The following is a 17,778-nucleotide window of genomic DNA, read 5'->3' as shown; positions in this document are numbered from 1 at the left end:
ATATTATGCCTAGAGCAACCTCGAGTCGACTTTATACATTACCCAACACATAAGCTTTAATCTGACAGCTTGACACTAATAATTAATAATTAATAATTAAATACAAAGAAAATGAAATAATAGTGTCGCATCATCGGGTAAACAGAGATCGAGGAAATTCATTAACGGATCTGTCAGCAATGATTTTCGATACATAAGTTATCTGCAAAAGCGATTGCCGCTGACGTTTTGCTTCCAGTGACCTGGTTTCTCGAAATCAGCCCACGCCAAACGAACATACCCTTCCGGACAGTCAAAGTCGGTATTTCTTTGCCTTGGGTAATTTACAATCTAACATAGGCAAAGCCCGCCACTGACCAGTGTCACATATATCACTGATATATCTATCAATAATATATTAGCGCCAAGCTCCCCCGAAAAATTCATCGCGTCGGCGCTTGGCCTTTGAAGTGTGCCACAACAAAATCGGTTTGGCTCAAGGTATTTCGTTTTTGTCGCTTTCCAGTTGTTTCCGCTGGTCTCAGCTAGGTGTTCGGGTATTCCTCTGGGTGGCTAGCTGGGTGCAATAATAATCACAGCTGAAGTATTTATGCCGCGGCTTCAGTTGGAAGGCCTTGCAGGGCCATAAATTCTCAGCGCGATTTAATATATATTTTTTTTTATTTCGTACATTTGTATAGAGGTACAAATGAACGTATATTTTATTTTTCCGTCCTCATATCATATTTTATTCCCTGTTAACCGGCAGTAATTTATGGCTTGCCTTCTTTGTAGTACTTTTGTAAGCTCGAAATGTTTTTTTTTATTTACGTATCAGACTACAAATATATGTGATTCTATGTTTAAATAAAAATTTAATTATTTATATAAAGGCATAGGATAAAAACACATATTTTGTACTTAATGACATTTTGTTTTATAGCTTTCTGCTACCCTCTATTTCTCTACGTCACTTTACAATATTTTCTTGTTTACCCCGCCTAAAACAAATCCAAAATAAATGCCTACAGAGTGCCCGTTGACAGTTGTCGTTGTGTCAACTACAAATGTCTTTTTCAAAAACATTTAACACAAAATCTCAAAAAGAGACAGAGAGATGCAAAATGGAAAATGGAAAAGATGGGCGATCCCAGGCAACCGCCCATATAATGTAAGATAATATGGAATGTGAAGGGGGATGTGTGATTTTGTGTTGTCGGTGGAGCCCAGAGGGAAAGTGTCAAACGCAACATTATGAAAATGACACGAGGAAGCCATAAATATTAAAACAAAGCAGGCTAACAGCAGCAACAATGTCACAACACAGCATGGGATATTCGGAGAGGAGGGACCTCGGACTTCGACTCGCAGCGGGGGCGTGAAATTCACAGAAAAAAAGATACGAAATAAGACTACGGAAAATTATTAAGGAGTTGACAGTTGACATTGGGCACAGGCACAGGCACACAGACACACACACAAACCCACCCGGGGGCAACTTAAAGATACAAATGTATCCGCTAGTCACTTACGAACAGTGGGCCCCCGCTGGATGTCACATCTGTGTCACTTTACGCATGATTGACGCCCCAAATGGGTGTGTCGCCCCAAGAGGCCGGCAACTCGAGCCGAGAATACGAAAAATTGTAATGACTTTTGGTGTAATTTATAACAAAACTGTTAATTAGCTGCGACGACAACACTGACATCAGTCAGCTGCTGTAGTTGCTTAATTTATGGCCGACATGCGAGCGGTTCTCGCCACCTATTAGAAGATGCCCCGAACTCTTTGCGGATGGAATGCGGTCTGCTGAGGCAACAAGTTTCCTATTTTTAGTTGGACAGTCGGAAATTACACTTCACAAATATTAAATAGATGTGGCTGGAAATGATATGGACAAATAAAAGTTATGCCCTTAAGTTTGACCCATATATGTTATCTCGAACTTCTGTTTTTTAATTTAGCTTTTCACGAAAAAATACCCAAAATATTCTCAAAATCTAAAATCCAACTCACGATTGAAACACGCTTCTTAATGCTGACGAGCAAATAAAAAATTAATTCATAATATAAATGGTTGATGGTATCATCAGCTTTAATAATGGCAAACTGTGCGAGTGCTAACCCTAAGGACCTATTCACTGGCTAATCTCCAACGACACTTCATAAATCATTAAATAAATCAGCGAATCTTAAACGTCAACTTGCCAGTGCAATAATATACCAATCTGCCAAGCGAAATCACAGCACTGAACAGCTGTCAACATTGTAGAGGGCCACAAATAATGCTCCTGCAATCTCAGTCGACTATTTATATATTATTTATGGGCGATTGCCCGACTTACCGGAAATTATTGCAAATATGCTGATTACTCTGAGACATAGTTAAGTCGAAAACAAAAGGTGTTTCGATTTAAATACCTAAAAAAACATAAATAGTTTCTATATCTTCTATATCTTTAAAAACATTCTTAATATTTTCATTTTCTATATTTTGATCATAAATTTCACACTTGCTTTTCGTGTCAGTTAATCTCTAACATGTCTATATTCGTCTCGGCCAATAAAATTGGTTTTACGACTTTATGGCAATAACCACGCCACAACTTGTCAGCTCTAAGGTGCCAATAAATAAACTGCCGACCAAAATCACAAAAAAGAAGAATTGTTATGATTTCAATCATGATAGTTTTTATAAGCCGAACATCCAAATACACTTGTTCTGTCAAATAATTAATTACATTTCTAAATAAACTAAATAAAAGTAAGAAACTTATCAAAAACCTTAATTTAGTTCAAGACTTGAACAAAAAATGTAAAAAATGTAATACATACAAATAAATGGTTTTCCGAAAATTCAGACATCGCTACATTTTATGACAATAGAAAAAGTAAAAGGCACTTTGAAACCTCTTAAAACAAATCACAACCACTGATTAGACTTAATTTCCACGAGCCAATAAATTCAGACAGGGGCTAGCCCCAAAGTCACAAGGTACCATAAAAGTTTTGCCATCGTATAAGCTTTGCCATCTAAATTTATATTTATGACTTTAAACAGCCCGATTATTGCAGGGTATTAATAATTATGACTCAACTTCTGATAGCTCAGATGGCGGGCCCTAAGTGCAGCAATAAATCGATCCAATACAATGTCTTTGTTGAATTTAAATTGTATTGAAACTGTTTAGTTTTTACCTTTTTATTGTTTTGGTTTTTGATTCCCAATAAACCTTTTTGTATTTTTTATTAAAAAATAATGCAAAAATAAATGTATTGGAAATTACTTTGCACACTTATTGTGTGAACTCTTACACAAATGGTTCTGCTCTTTACCTTTAATTAATTCGTTAGTTCTACTTAAATAAAATATTTCTTAAAATAATAATAAAATAATAAGTAAAACGTTATATATAAACTAAGAAAAAAGTAAATATCTCTTGGGCTCGTCCGGGATTTGAACCCGGGACCTCCCGCACCCTAAGCGGAAATCATACCCCTAGACCAACGAGCCAGTTGAACGGAGACCGCCAAAACGCCAACTTGAGCGCATTGCATGATCTCTTGGCGAGAAAACGAAAGAGAAAAGATTGGAGTCGTTCGCCTCCCTTTCCCCACAGAGTCATACTATTTTTAACAAAAAGCTGCTGAGTTTGTTGTTGATTTCGGTTTTTGGTTTCGGTTTTCTGCTGCTGTGACCGCTTTTGATGTCGCTCTTGTTTTTGTTGCTGTTGGTTGGCGGCGCCGGTCGAGTGTTGACATCCAAACAAATTGTTTAACATGGACAGCATGGCAAAACAAAGAAATATGATGCATGTAAATAAACTCAATTCGGTACAACGACAGCCACGAGAGCTGAAGTCTGACAATCAGAGCGCTTTACATACGTAGCTTTCAATGAAATCCAAAAATAATTAATAATCATCTATGATTGTAGACACAGTAAGAGGGAGATTGCGGTGAAATAAAATTGAATTATTAAGAATGAAGCTTTTTGCTAAATGCAATGACTTTGGCGTTTTTAAAACTGTGACTTGGCACTTACCATATCTTTTTTGCTTTCAATTTAATTTATTCCTTAAATTTTAAGTTATTACTAAAAAATTTAATTTTTTGTTGCTTAATTCGTAATACATTTCATTGTTAAGCCAATGTTTATATATATAAAAGTATCCCACATTTTCGAAACATTTCATTCTCCCATATATTTTGTGTGCGATAAAAAATGCAGCACAAAGCACAAATCCCTCAGCAGTCTGAAATCAACGACTCGCACTTCGCCACTTCATTTGCCAGCACTGATTGCTGAGTATTGATAAGTCTACCCCCTGGCGGCCCTCCCTGCAGAAAAAACATATTCCCACATTGGTATTGGGGCCAAGCGATTTTTGTGCTCACATCGAATCAAAATCAAATCAGAAACAACATTAAAGGGGGTTAAAGGGGGAAAACAAAACAGTCATTGAAAGAATCAGCTGGAAATTGAAACAATTGAAAAAACGTTGTCGTTCAGCGCTTGACAGCTGAATGCGATAATTTTAAATCAAATCAATTGAATATTGTCACAATTAATTTATTTATGAGATACACTCGAAATATCGCCATTGATTTTGATTGTTGCTGTGGCCGATTGTTGCTTAAATTTGAGTTGTCGGGTTGGTTTGAGATTTTGATATTTCCGAAGCATATTGTCTGTGAATAATGTTTGTCATTTCGCTTTGTCAGCACATTTATATTGTCCTTACACATATATTTATATATATATATCTTTTTTGTGAGTCGCTCATTGAATGGCAATTGATTTTGGTTACATACATTGTTGGTACAAATGTGATTTTTATTGATTTTTAATTTTCAGCTTGGGTGTTTAATGGCTGTTGCCGGCGACTGTTTTATTAAGGCTTGCCCAATCAAGCTTTTCCCTCCTCCTTCCCTCATGAAATTCAAATTACAATTTGTTTTTGACTTGATTTTTTTTGGGCTGAATTCAGATTGCTGCATTCAAATTGAATGCGCTTAAAATGCAAATGGGAATGCAAGTAAATAGTATATTTGAATTCCAAATATATTAATCGTGCTGGGAAACCACAAGATTTTTTTAGGTATAGAAAAGTAAGAGTGCATCAATCAGTTTCAGACTTTATTGAAGTACCTTTTCCTACAAAAAGCACGTTTTTTCCCACAATTACCCATAAAGATTAACATTTACAATGTTTGTCCAGAAATAGGTAAGTTCTCGGAACTTAAAATTCCGTACAACCTTTACCAGTTTACGGCTTCGGTATAAAGCGAATTAAACCACTATACGGTTTCTGGAATTTGCCACTCTAGCTTATGTAAATATAATTGAAAACCGAGCAGAGTATTATCAACAATATTTACGACCCATGAGTGAGTAAGCCAAATAGTTCGGCGTAGATAAGCGAAGCAAAGATTATTGCCCAAAGAAAAGTTTCCAGCTGTAAAAGAGTTGGCTTCGAAAGAAAAGAATTGTGATTTGTATTTTTAAAAATGGTTTTCTCTTGTATATTTCTCAGTTTTTATACGAATGTTTTTGCATGTAAGTAGTTTAAATTACTTTTGTTTGATATTCCGTGGCTTCTTGTGTAGAACGTGTTGTGGCTTTTGCGTACATCAAGGAGTAAATAGCAAATCTAATTTTATATTTATAGAATTTACACACAGTACATAATTATATGAAATATTCATTTTTATTTTCCGTATTTATTTTGTTTTTTTTTGTCATTTTTTTTTTTTTCTTTGATTGGTTGGTATTACAAATATTCATTACGCTTTACATATAAAGTTGACTTAAAGAACATTATTTCAATTGTTGGTTTGTTGTATGCTTGTAGATGATAATCGTAATAATAGTTAATAGAACTTAAAGCGAACTAAGACTAAAACAATGTTTGAACATCTCAGCAATGGGTTCATCGTTAACAAATTGGAAGTTGTAGAATGTGTTCTGGCTAAGACTTACTAAAACTTTGGTTGAACTTTGAGAGCAAATAAGAGTCTGTCCCGTCTGCTGCAGATTTTACTTAACGATTCGAATTCGATTACTGTAGACATTTAGGTTGAATAAAGAAGAAGTGATCTTGCTATTTTTGCGGCTGCTACTGTTTTAGGTGGTTGAATATTTTCTGTTTGCGAAACTTAAGTGTAACTAGCGCTCTTTAAACTACAGTTTAGTATCACAGAATAGCGCAAAAGCCAGAGATGTGTCAGCCTTTGCAATCGTTTTTAATGTTTTACTTTTTCTTTGAAATTATCTCAACTAGGGTGTTTTAACTGCTGTAAACCCTTTCTATATCGCTGGTTGATTCCTCCCCCTTATTTTTTTTTTTTTGGTATCTAACTTTAGTTAAAGTCTCTTCACTGATGAGCTGCTCCCATGCGCTGGCCGTACATGGCATATGGCGAGTAGTAGGGTCCCAGGGCAGCTGCTGCTGCGGCGGCGGCCGGATTGAAGGCCCCACCTGCTCCAAAGGGCGAAGGTCCTCCGGCCATGGCTCCTGGTGGCGGCTTGGCATAGGGATGATACCTGGCCGCTGCCGCCGCCGCCGACATCGGGCTCAATGGTGGTGTGGGGTAGCCAGCTCTCAAGGCCGAGGGAGGAAAGAGTGTTCCCAGCAGCGATTGAGCCTGGGATTGGGCCAGGGCCGCAGCCGCTGCCGCCGGATCCGATAGATTGCCCGTGTGGGTGCGCAGGTGGGAGAAGAGCTCGTCGGAGGTCTGGAACCGCTTGCCGCAGTAGGCATCGCCCACCACCCAGCTGCATACGTACGGCGCCGATCGAGCTGCCGCCGCATTCGCCGCAGCCGCCGCCGCTGCCTGGGAGTAAGGATGAGCTGGTGGCAGTCCGGCGGCACTGGCCATGGCCAGTCCGTACTTCTGGTGCTCGCACTGGGTGCAGCCGGCGGGACAGGGGGCGCCCATCAGCATTTGTTGGGTGTGGGCCGAGTAGGGACATCCCTGGCAGTAGGGATCCTTGCAGACCGGCACTATGGCCTCTCCGCCAGCCGGGGTCTTGATGCGCTGATAGCTAATGTATGGGTTGGGCTGACCACCCGGTCCTCCGCCCGGAGCTCCTCCCGGATAAACTCCATTGGCTGCCACCGCCAACATGGCGGCATGGTGGTGGGAAAATCCACCGCCAAACGGAGGCCGGAAAGCGGGATTGGCATGCTGCTCCATGCCGGGCGGACAGCAGAGGGCGGACAGGGGGTTCAGTCCATAGGGTCCGGCGGCCTTGTAAGCCGCTGCTGCCGCCGCCGCCGCCGCTGCCATGCTGCTCATCTCCTTGGGATGCTGGGCGGTGCCGTTGGCATTGCTCAGCACCTCCATGCCGGAGCGTACGATGGGACTGGCGCCGCGCTGCGAGGAACCCGATGGCGACACTGTTTTCCGGCTCGACGTGGAGTCGTGCACCGATATCTCCGCCCCCTTGCCGCCGTCCGTGGGCGTGGCATTGGACTTGCTGCGCGATGGGACTCGCTCCTGGGCGGACGAGGAGTTCTTGGAGCTGGGACGCATCGGTTCCGACTCCAGCGAGGAGCTGCTCTTGAAGCTGTTCTGGTTCTGGTGGCTCAGCACGTTTGTCTCGTAGGGCTTGAAGGCCAGCTTAATCTCGCCGGTGCTGGTGTTGCCCAGACTTGTGCTGGTGGCCGTGTGGCTAATGGGTGTGCTCGACTTGGGCGACTTGGCCAGGCCGGAGGGCGATTTGGCGGCCGAGATCTCGGCACTGCCCGAGGAACTCGACGAGTTCGACGAGGAGGAGCAGGCCCCCGGCTTTGTCTTGTTCTTGTCCATCGCCAGCAGCGGCTTCACCGCCGACGAATCCGCTCCAATTTGGGAGCACGTCTGTGCGAGCAGAGCCAGGGGACTCTTTTTGGCGTCCATCTGTGGTGGATGAGAAAAATGGTAGAAAATTGGTTTTAGTGTTTTGGCTTCAAAATGAGAAACTCTATTTATAATTTTAAAAAATTTGTGTCTTTATATTTTATTCTTTTTTTTATCTGTAGCACTTCCTCTAGAGCAAGTGCAACGAATTTTATAATAATGATGTTAAAAACTCTCTAGTTCGGGAAAAAGACATATATGAAATTTATTTACTTCATATAAATTGTCAAATTAATGATCTTAAAAAAAATAGTTTCTTAAAAGTTGTCAAATTTAAGCTTTCTATAAGAGTTTTAATGGTGTATTCAATTTAAAAATCGTTTATCATATTATTTCAACTTTTTTTTTTCAGAAATTAAAGATTGTTGAACTCAAATTTTTTAAAAAAACCAAAAATTATGTAAATTTGGCTTTAACAATTTTGGAAACGTTTTTTGTTCTACGCGCATTCTAATATTTTTGGTTGTTTAATTTTTTTGTCAATACTAACCGTTGTTGGCAATGGGGCCAGATAGTCCGGCTGAAGGTACTGGTTGTTACCGATGGTAACAACGCCGCCGCCTCCTTCCAAAACAACCATTTTAGTTGCTTAGTGTGTGCTGTTTTGTTTAATAATCCACTAAAGTTGCGAGACAAGGCTACAAATGTGTAGCTTTGCTTCGGCGTCGATGAGGTTTAATCCACAGAAATGCGTCGGCAATCGTAGGTTAATCCAAACAAAATATCGGCGATTCAACACTTGTGTAGTTTTGAGCAGAGAACATATATCTCTGGGCTCTGTAGCACTTTTTGTTGCTGCTTGGGCTTTGATTTCACTTTTTCACTCGAAACGAAACACTCTCGATCGGTGACTTGGGTGTAATTATTTTTGCTTTGGGTTTATCTCTAGTCACTCGAATGGTTTTCAGGTTTTTCCGAACACGTCTGAACGCTGCGAAGTCAAAATTCGAATTGAATTCAATGAAGACGACGGCGAGTGTAGCTGCCTTCGGAGTGAAGCGCTCTCTCGGTGGCTATCTCTCTCGGTTTTCTCTTTTTCTTGCTCTCTGGAAAGCAGCGCTGCACACTTTCGCTTGCTGTGCGCGTTAGAGTAGAGCCGCTTGATGTGTGCAAGCGGGATGCACTGCGTATAATTTTCAAATATGGCGTACTTTTTGCCCAATCACAATCGCATGCGCTTTGCAATGGAAGCCAAGACAGGTTTTTCACTCTCTCCTGCTCTCTGGCTCTCTGAATAATCCTTACCTGCCCAAGAAGAGAGCCTCTCAAATATCTTGGTCGGATTAGTATCTCTGAGTTTCAAATTTTCCATATATTCTTGCTCTCTACTTTTCGTGCTTGTGTGACTTTTCAGGTATGGTATTGTATATGGCACCACGGCAACACTCGTTGAGAGAGCAACAGATGAGAGAGCTAAAAAGAGTAAAATTGTTGTTGTTGTGAATGATGGGGAGGGGGTGCCCATTAATTTTATCTTGGCACATATGTCACGCTCTCCCGCTCTCCGTCTCTCATTTTCTCCAGGGGAAAATGGGGGGAAACGCGGCAGAGGCCTCATTGTCTTCGCACTGAGATTTGTTGCTCGGAAAAGCAAACCACTCAACACTTAAACACACTCTTCAACCATTTCCATCGCCTCGCTTCGCTCGTTTTAATGTCATATAAAAATTAATTTGTTTGTCGCTCTCCCGCTCTCCCACTCCACCGTTCTCCCTCGCACCCACACACACAGCTGTTGTTGTGGCCTTTGTTTAGCGTTTTTCGATTAACTTCTGCGGTTGATTTCCATTCTTTTTTTTCCTGTGGCTCCTGTTTTGCTGTTTAAGTGGAAATCGTTGTTTTGTTGCCGCGTCGAAAAGTTTTTCCAAGCAATTTTTCCTGTTTCCCTGGCCTGGTGTGTGTGTGTAATTAATCTGCACATATCAAACAAGCGAATGTGTGTTGTGTTGTGGTGTGTTGCACTCCGAAGTTGGTAATAGTTTAATGGCTTGGTTAACTTTGCTGCATTCTTAATCGCTTCACAATTGGATTGGATTTTCCATTTAGCACTTGGCTCACTTATTTATTTGAGTTTCACACGAACCTGGTTAATTATTTAACGGATTGGTTGATAAAAGGAAATTTTTATATCATGATTTTGATGATTTTTTGTATACAAGAATTATCCAGACTATTTTAGCTTCGAAAACAAACCGAAATGTTATATAAAATAAAGCAATGTGTTTTTAAAATCGATTTTTAATGTAAGGGAAACATATTTTTGTCTAAGCAGCCAGATCATTTGTACTAAATCTTGCATAAGTTGGTATCTTATAATAATCTAACAGATACTGAGTATATCTTGACAATCCCAACAAAATCCATTGCTCTTAGCGAAATCCAACCATTAGGAAGCCTAAAACGGATTTATTTGAAAATCTAAACTTTGGGAAATATTACCTAATCGCAGGGCTGAGTTTTAAGACCCCTTTAAAGCCCTTGGCAAGTAAATTAAAATCTGTGTAAATATGGGCGATAAGCCGAAACCGAGAAGCGACAGTTCTAATCCTGATTTAAAGTATTTAGACATTTTTCAAGGGGAATTCCTAAGCCTAAACCCGGCAGCAAAATACCTGCGTGGTGTCCAAAGCAGGTAGAGGAAATTCTCGCGACCTTCGGCGAAAATGATGGATTTATTAGGTAAGAGCGTGCTGCCGTACTTTACGATCCAGCTTAGACATAATTTGCGGTTTTTGCGTGCAGAGCGCAGCAACAAAGCAACAAAAAATGCGGAAAGTGTTGCCAAAATAAATATGTATATATGGATATTCTGGTACAGTGGGGTTAGAGGGTTTACGCACACGTTTGCCAGCATTTTCCTTTATTATTTGTTATTTTTTATGGCCACTTTGTCAGCGTCATAAATTCGCTGCTCCTGTATGTGAATTATTTACTAGCAAATTGTGGGAGTGGGCAAACGAAGGCAAACTCCAATCGGTGTCCGGGGGGTGTCATATAAATAATACAAAAATATTATAAATTACACGAAGCCAAAGAAAATGCCATGCGGAAGTGCGGAACACCTTGATACCGTGACTAAAGCGATTTGCTTTGAGACTAATGCTCACCCTGGAGCAATTTAGCGTTGATAACTTAATTTTATGTAAAGGAAAGTTTGGACGGGCGGAATACAAAATTTTAAATATTTTAGTCGATTTTATTTTAAATTATGTAGATTACATTTTCCATTGTCAGGTGATACTTAGTATTAATAATATTATACAGAGTTGTTAATGAGCCTTAAAAGAATTTTTCTGATACAATATATAACTTTTTTGTTAGGTCCTGGAGTTATTATTATAAATATTAAAATTTTTTTTAAACATTCAAGAACATCCTCATTATACTCAACTGGGCAATTTATTCCAACACTCCATATACTCTTGATATCCTCGCTGAAGTCGTAAAGGAAAGCGCTGAGAGATATTCAGATGTAGTGGGAGAAATTTGTAGCCGCGAAAACATTTATATGAGGAATACAAAAAGGAAGTATACTGGAAGCAGCAGCAACAACAACAAAACGGCGGGCAGTCGGGCTGACGGAGGCAGCACATAAAATTAACCACATATTTCTTCATTTTTATGGCATTTATTATCACAGAAATGTTTGTGTGATAAAAGCGAAGCAGCGCAAAAGGCGAACGACGATGAACGACGACGATGGCGGCGCAGTCATAAAAATGCAGCCATTTACCTTTTGATTTATGCACAACAGTGGGTGGTGGGTGGTGTTGGGTAAATGGGTGGTTCGCCTGTGGCACTGGTTGGGGGCACGCATGCACAACAACTGCCAAGCAAAAGGAGCGAAAAATAATGCAATAAATTTGACATTATCTCCGGCAATATGAAGGTATATATATCCGTGAAGTGGATGCCATTGGCAAGGGAAAGTCGTTTAACTGTCTGCGGATTTTCAGTTGACTTACGCACGAAGAAGAACCCCAACTGAACCACAATAATTGCTTTATTTCGCCATCTGAAGACCCATTCCCAGCAGTAATAAAGAAGCTATCTGGGCAGACATATTTCACTTCGTTGGGATAGGAATATATGAATTATAATAGCAAAGAATATAAAGTTTTTGGTTTTGTTTGAAATCAAAAAGTTTTAAAAATATAAACAAATATTTAAGTAAATGTTAAATTTGTAATGCTATTTCGGAAAACTTTCGATCATAAACTCAAGAGTTCTTTTTTTTACTAGTTTTTTGTGTTTGGGGTAAACGTATTTATTTTTTATATTTTTCACACTTGATCAAATATATTTCCCCCTAATTCGCTTATGTTTCACCATAATTACTTCCGATTTGAATGCGTCTACGTGCCATACAGTAAGACAATAACTCACTTCCCAACTGGGGAGGGCCGAAATGGCATTTAAAAAATTGAAAAACAAACTGCAATAAATTCAATGGAACCGTATGAAAGTAAACTAAACAGGCACACACAGAACGACGGATCCCTAAAAAATGTATTTCCAACTCTATGAAGGGATGCAGAGGGTGTCCCGCTGTGACTACCCAGCTGAATCGAGTCCGAGCTCCGCCTGCCGCCTGTCGATAATTTATCGACAACGATTTATCTCGTAATAGTGGCCCAAAAAGGGAAGAAGAATAATGGTGACATTGAAATTTTACGGTAATGCACCAAAAAAAGGGATCCTTTTTGCCAACTGCGAACTGAGTTTGCCTCACCCTTCGCAACACCCCCTGTGTGGCATCGCTTGGTGGATTAATAAAGCAAATTAATCGTTCCCAGTGCTCCCCCTTCTAAAAAAAAGGACACAAAAAAATTGTGGAAATACCTACAAGTTGACACGTGCAGGATTCTAAAATGATAAATTGATGGCATCAATTTTTATTGCCATTTTGGGTAATAAGTATTAATTGCTTACAACATCCGATCTAACAGAGGTGGTTTTTTGAGGAAGGAGACATTCTATTGATATACGGCGGTTATTGATAAAGGTTTAATCCACAATATAAATCACAGACAATAATATGGGATATGTGAACACAAGGGTAGCAGATTTGAAAAGGTGTCAGTTTTACTTTATGGATCTTGGCCGTTATTATTTTTTATAGTTAAATCTTGAAATTCATTTCTTAAATGTTTTGGAAGCCTTTATTTGTTTTAAATTATTTGTTACATAAAGATGTACAAAGCAATCGTTGAAATCGAATATTAGGTAAAAACCATTAATTTTACTTAAACCTCCTCTATTAGTCTAATTGTTTTAATATTTTCAAAGTCTTAGAACTAGAGCGAATAGTTCTATAGCTAAAGGCATCATCTGCTGAGAACACAGTTTAATGTGATCGACCAGACTGAGACTTATTTCAATTTGCCAAGACAAACAGACTCCTAATTTCTGCAAGAGGAAAACGGCAATAAGGAGTGGAGCTGTCATGGCCAAATAAATGACGCGTGACTGTCAGCTCTGATGAGAAAGGGAGGGGATGGCTGCAAGGGATCGGGATCGGCAGCCGGAGGACTGAGGAGTATGCTCGTCCAACTGTCAGGCGCAGCGTGGTGCAGAAAATCACCACGAACAAAGGACAATGCGAATGCCAATGCCAATGCCAAAGCCAAGGACAAGACCTCGGAACGCACTTTGATAAATGCGTCATAAAATGAGCAATTATCACGTGCGTCCAGCGCAGCTGAGCGACAATTAAAAACCAAACACAGACGGCGAGGAACAGAGCACCAATAAAATTATTTGTCAAAATGTCAGGATGCGCACAACGGGAGGGAAGGACGACGACTTCGACATCGAGGACATTGAGGACATCGAGGGGAGTGACTGACTGACAATGGCAGTACAGACTCCGGGATATACGCAGAAGTGTCAACTTTGGTGGCTGGCAATGAATGACGGATCATAAATCAAGGACAATGGCCTGCCCGCCCGGGATGGGAATGGGTATGGAACGGTCTCTCATCCTGGCATGTCCTCGGATGTCCTTGATTGACCGCACTCCTCGTCGGCCGTCTTTCGCTTGCTGAAAAATTAGCGAGTAAATCAATAAACATGGCCAGACTCTCGCCGGCTCGTTAAACTGCGCCGTTCCTTCGGAGACCATAAAAATTCAACGTTGTCGATAGATTTCCCATGATATATTGGGCCATAATTTATGTTCTCTTTATCAAGCAAGCCAACACACACATGGGGCAGGGGCCTTTGGCAGGGCAAAAACACCTTATGGATGGCTATATCCTGAGCTCGCCAGGAAGCGCCATTCGCCGCATTGGGACCTGGCTTGTTTTCGCTCTGCTCTGATTGAATCGGGAAGGTCATAAAGATTTTTATGTTTGCCCATAAATATTTTGTTTGTTGTTCTGCTGATGCTGTTGCCTGGGTGCCTTTCGCAAATGTTTTCCCCCTAGTTCCTCGTTCTATTTGATTATGATATATGGAATGGCAAACGTTGTGAATATTTTTAGAAAACCCGTACATATCACAAAGATCTTAGCCAATGATGCATTGCCTGTAATAGATCCATCTATGCCAGAAGGGAGTGTAATTAAAAGGGATATCACCCAGCGATTTGGAGTGTACAATGCTATTGTGTGTTAATTTGGAATTAGAAACTTTGTAAGCTGCTGGTAAATGATTTATTTACGTATTACTTAACACAAGGCATAGAGCTATGAATAAACGTAGGGTATGTTTATTGGACTATGCATTTAAATTCCTTTGAATCTGATTTTAATAGTTGACTTAAAAGTACTTCTATAAGAAGTTTGAACATCTTCAACCATTTTTACATTTTGCACAACCTTTAGACAATATTAAAAAACTTTCATATAACCATTTTAAATCCCCAACCACTTTTTCGCACAGTTTTCCCATTCTTAGACAATTAACTTAGATATTAAGGATATCGAATTAATTGCGATGCTCAGCGTTACGCTCGATTTTCAAAGCGTCTGTATTTACATAAATTCACAAGCGGCGAAGAAGAAAAACCAAAGTCGGCACTTTTTGTGCGTTCTGTTCGCTCTGTTGAAAATTACGGGCTGACAGCGAAATTCACACTTCATTTGAGGCCACCTCACGCTCCGAACTCGACAAAAGTCCCCAGCCTAGAACCCAATCCCAAGCCCAAGTCCAAACCCCGAACCCAAGCAAACCGAGACGAGTGCTAATGTTGCGCATAATAATTTTGTACTAAATTAAATAGTGCGTGGGTCGGCGACGTCTGTCAGTGAATATATCTGTGTGTTTTGGACGGATCTTTCTGGTCGGGATGTGACTTCACGTCTGGCCAACATGTTGCATCGCGGCGTTTACTTCTCCTCTTTTTTTTTTGCGCCGCCACTTGAACCTCAAAGGATATAATTTAGTTTTTATTGCCCAAGGTTTTTGCCTCACTTTTCCTGTGGATATCTGTTCACGTTCGGAGGATTCATCAGCTATGCATGGCATGTTTTTACAAGGGTCCTTTACGACTGTCGGGTATTTTGTTGGATTTGCTATTGCTGTTCAGTCGCTTCCTTTGAGTTAACTACTCATTCGCATTTCGTTCGCATCTCTCCGATTTTAGTGCTACTTTATTGATGGGCCTGCTTATCGTCACGTGTCTGAAAACCGTCGAACATGGCAGTCTTTAGCACCATTTGGTCGGCCTCTTTGATGGGGCATATAAATCGAAGTTTTATTTAGTTGAAAAAACGTAAGCCATAAATTGGGGATCATTTTATTGTATGAAGAATGCAAGAAATTATGGCAATTATTATAGTACGTTCATTGGGGATTCGCTTATGAACTTATTTATTTTAAGGTTGTATTTTTTAAAATACTAAAAAACAGATTTACAAATTGTATCAAGACCAATGTATTGTAAATAAAACATAAGACTTTAGACAAAACATCTTTTCGTTGGGTTAAAAGCAATTTTTATTTTGTTAAATCACTGTTAAGAGTTATTGCGTTATTGCATTCAACCGATTTCGTAGCCATCCTAGAGTCATGAACTTAATGATTATATGCATATCATATCCTCATTCTTTTGTATAGTCGTCTTTTGAACGGGACCATCAAATTAAACCCTTTTCATTTGCCCGCCCAGAATCACGATACAGATACTCATGTAGGTCGCTGACATTACTTCTGCTTACTTTGGCAATCTAAGCGAAATGGAGAGGGAAGAAGGGAGCTACCCAAGTGAGACATTTGGTTGTGGGCCAAAGTGAAAGCATCTCGTTTTCATTTCATTTATAATGCTGTCAGCACCTAACCCCCAGACCCCAGACCCCAGACCTGACTTCCACTCCATCTCTGTCTGGCCTCGAAGACCCGGCGATGTCTTCATGTCCTTTTTTATGGCACTTTCAACGCGTCATTGAGTAAGCCGCGGCGCGCACTCATCAGCATCAGTGGAATGGACTTGGAGTGTGTTCGCAAGTGGGTGAGTGGAATGAAAGTGCTGCCCAGCCGGCGAGCATTCAGGCTGAAAATGAAGACGTTCAGAACGGGAACAAGGTAGATTCCTGACTTAGATATCAGCGCTTTTAGATACCCATCAGCTGGATATATTCGAAATGTTCTTAAATGATGGAGAAGCAGATAAGTGCTCTTATGTGTGTAATGTCCATAGAAATACCCATCAGCTATATATATTTTAAAAGTTTTAAAATTATGAAGCCTTCAAGGCTCAGACAATACAACTTTATTGGTCTTTTTTAAAACTAAATTGACTAGACTTCTATCTTTTTAAGCATTTTAACAAATTTTTTATTATTGTATTACAAAATCAATTTAATTTTATTATATATTTTATATTTAAGTTCAGCTTTTACACAATTTGTATACTTTAGAATTTTTCTTGGAAGCGCACAAAAACAACCTACCCTCAATAGAGGGTATCAAAGGAGCCGGAGTGCTCGAGTGTGAGTGCAAGAACATGCCCGACTATTTTGCTGTGCGATAGAGTGCGTTTATAATCAAATTAGAAACGAAGCGTAAGATCAAAGGCAAGACGCGGACGTCGCTCATTTAAGTCAGGGCGCAAGGCGGAAAAAGTAGGCGCGACATATTGCCCGAAATGTCTAAAACACACGCCTGCAGACACTGCGAGAAATGAGGGGTGTGGGGTGGCCTGTTCAGGGCCGGGTTCGGCGTGGCCTGCCACAAAAGATGACGAGGGGCCTTGTCCATAGTCTTTGACAACCTGAAGTGGAAATGACTGTGCACCCGGGCCCGCAACCAGAGGAACGCCCGATCCGGACCAGAATCGGCGACGCAGTGCCTGAAGAAGACGTCTCATTAATGACAACAAGGAGCCCGCGCAGAAGGAAAGGTGTATTATGCACTCAACTTGAAACCTGCCTCTCTGTCAATTCCCACTCAAGTGCTTCTCTACTCCTCGTGTTTTTTTTTTCCCCTTCTTACTTTTTCCAGCTTCCTCGAAAAGGATCCGTGGCGTTGGGCATCGCATCTCTCAAATAATTGAAAAAGTGGATAGACAGAGGAAAACGGAATCCCCTTGGATGCGGAATGATTTTCATGTTGAATCACTGACGACGACAGGTTAAATGTTTTCATTATGAATCGAGCCGCGAGCTGACGTCAGTTTCTCCCCATAATTGGAGCTGCACTCAAGTGCCCTCCGCCTCGGGTTCTCGGGTTCTTGGGTTCTCCATCCTTAGCAGCCATCCTCCAGCCTTAATGAAAAAGTAAATTGAGTTCTCGGTAGTGGTAGTCAGTTGGTTTTGATGCCGGTTGCTCGTCTCCGTTTGTTTCAAGTGCCGAGACCTTATGAGACACGCTCAATTAGTTCCCCGAATTTCTAACAAAGAGGACCCCAACCAAATTGAATGGTTCTCACAACTTCCGTCAACACTTGGGTT

The 17,778-nt window shown here is 40.5% G+C and overlaps 1 protein-coding gene and 1 non-coding gene across 2 annotated transcripts; both read right to left on the bottom strand.

Moving 5' to 3' along the window:
- Positions 1-3,422: 3,422 nt before the first annotated feature.
- Positions 3,423-3,494, bottom strand: Trnap-agg (transfer RNA proline (anticodon AGG)). Its single transcript has one exon. It is a non-coding gene; the product is annotated as a tRNA-Pro (tRNA).
- Positions 3,495-5,476: 1,982 nt separating this feature from the next.
- On the bottom strand, positions 5,477-8,845 carry LOC128262717 (zinc finger protein Noc). The gene is made up of 2 exons (XM_052997164.1): positions 8,376-8,845; positions 5,477-7,885 (listed from the first exon to the last, which is right to left on the bottom strand). Exons 1-2 carry the CDS (start codon positions 8,463-8,465, stop codon positions 6,359-6,361), a joined length of 1,617 nt encoding a protein of 538 aa, XP_052853124.1. The 5' UTR covers positions 8,466-8,845; the 3' UTR covers positions 5,477-6,358.
- Between the last annotated feature and the right edge of the window lie 8,933 nt (positions 8,846-17,778).

The sequence above is a fragment of the Drosophila gunungcola genome, unplaced genomic scaffold, assembly GCF_025200985.1.
Source record: "Drosophila gunungcola strain Sukarami unplaced genomic scaffold, Dgunungcola_SK_2 000001F, whole genome shotgun sequence".
Lineage (NCBI taxonomy): Eukaryota > Metazoa > Arthropoda > Insecta > Diptera > Drosophilidae > Drosophila > Drosophila gunungcola.
Note: the sequence above shows the minus strand (reverse complement) of the source record. Positions and strands in the feature narration are given on the sequence as shown.

Coding starts and splice junctions, on each gene's coding strand:
- LOC128262717 (XM_052997164.1), bottom strand. CDS start 8,465: ATGGTTGTTTTGGAAGGAGGCGGCGGCGTTGTTACCATCGGTAACAAC. Junction 7,886..8,375: donor TGGCCCCATTGCCAACAACG/GTTAGTATTGAC, acceptor CATCCACCACAG/ATGGACGCCAAAAAGAGTCC.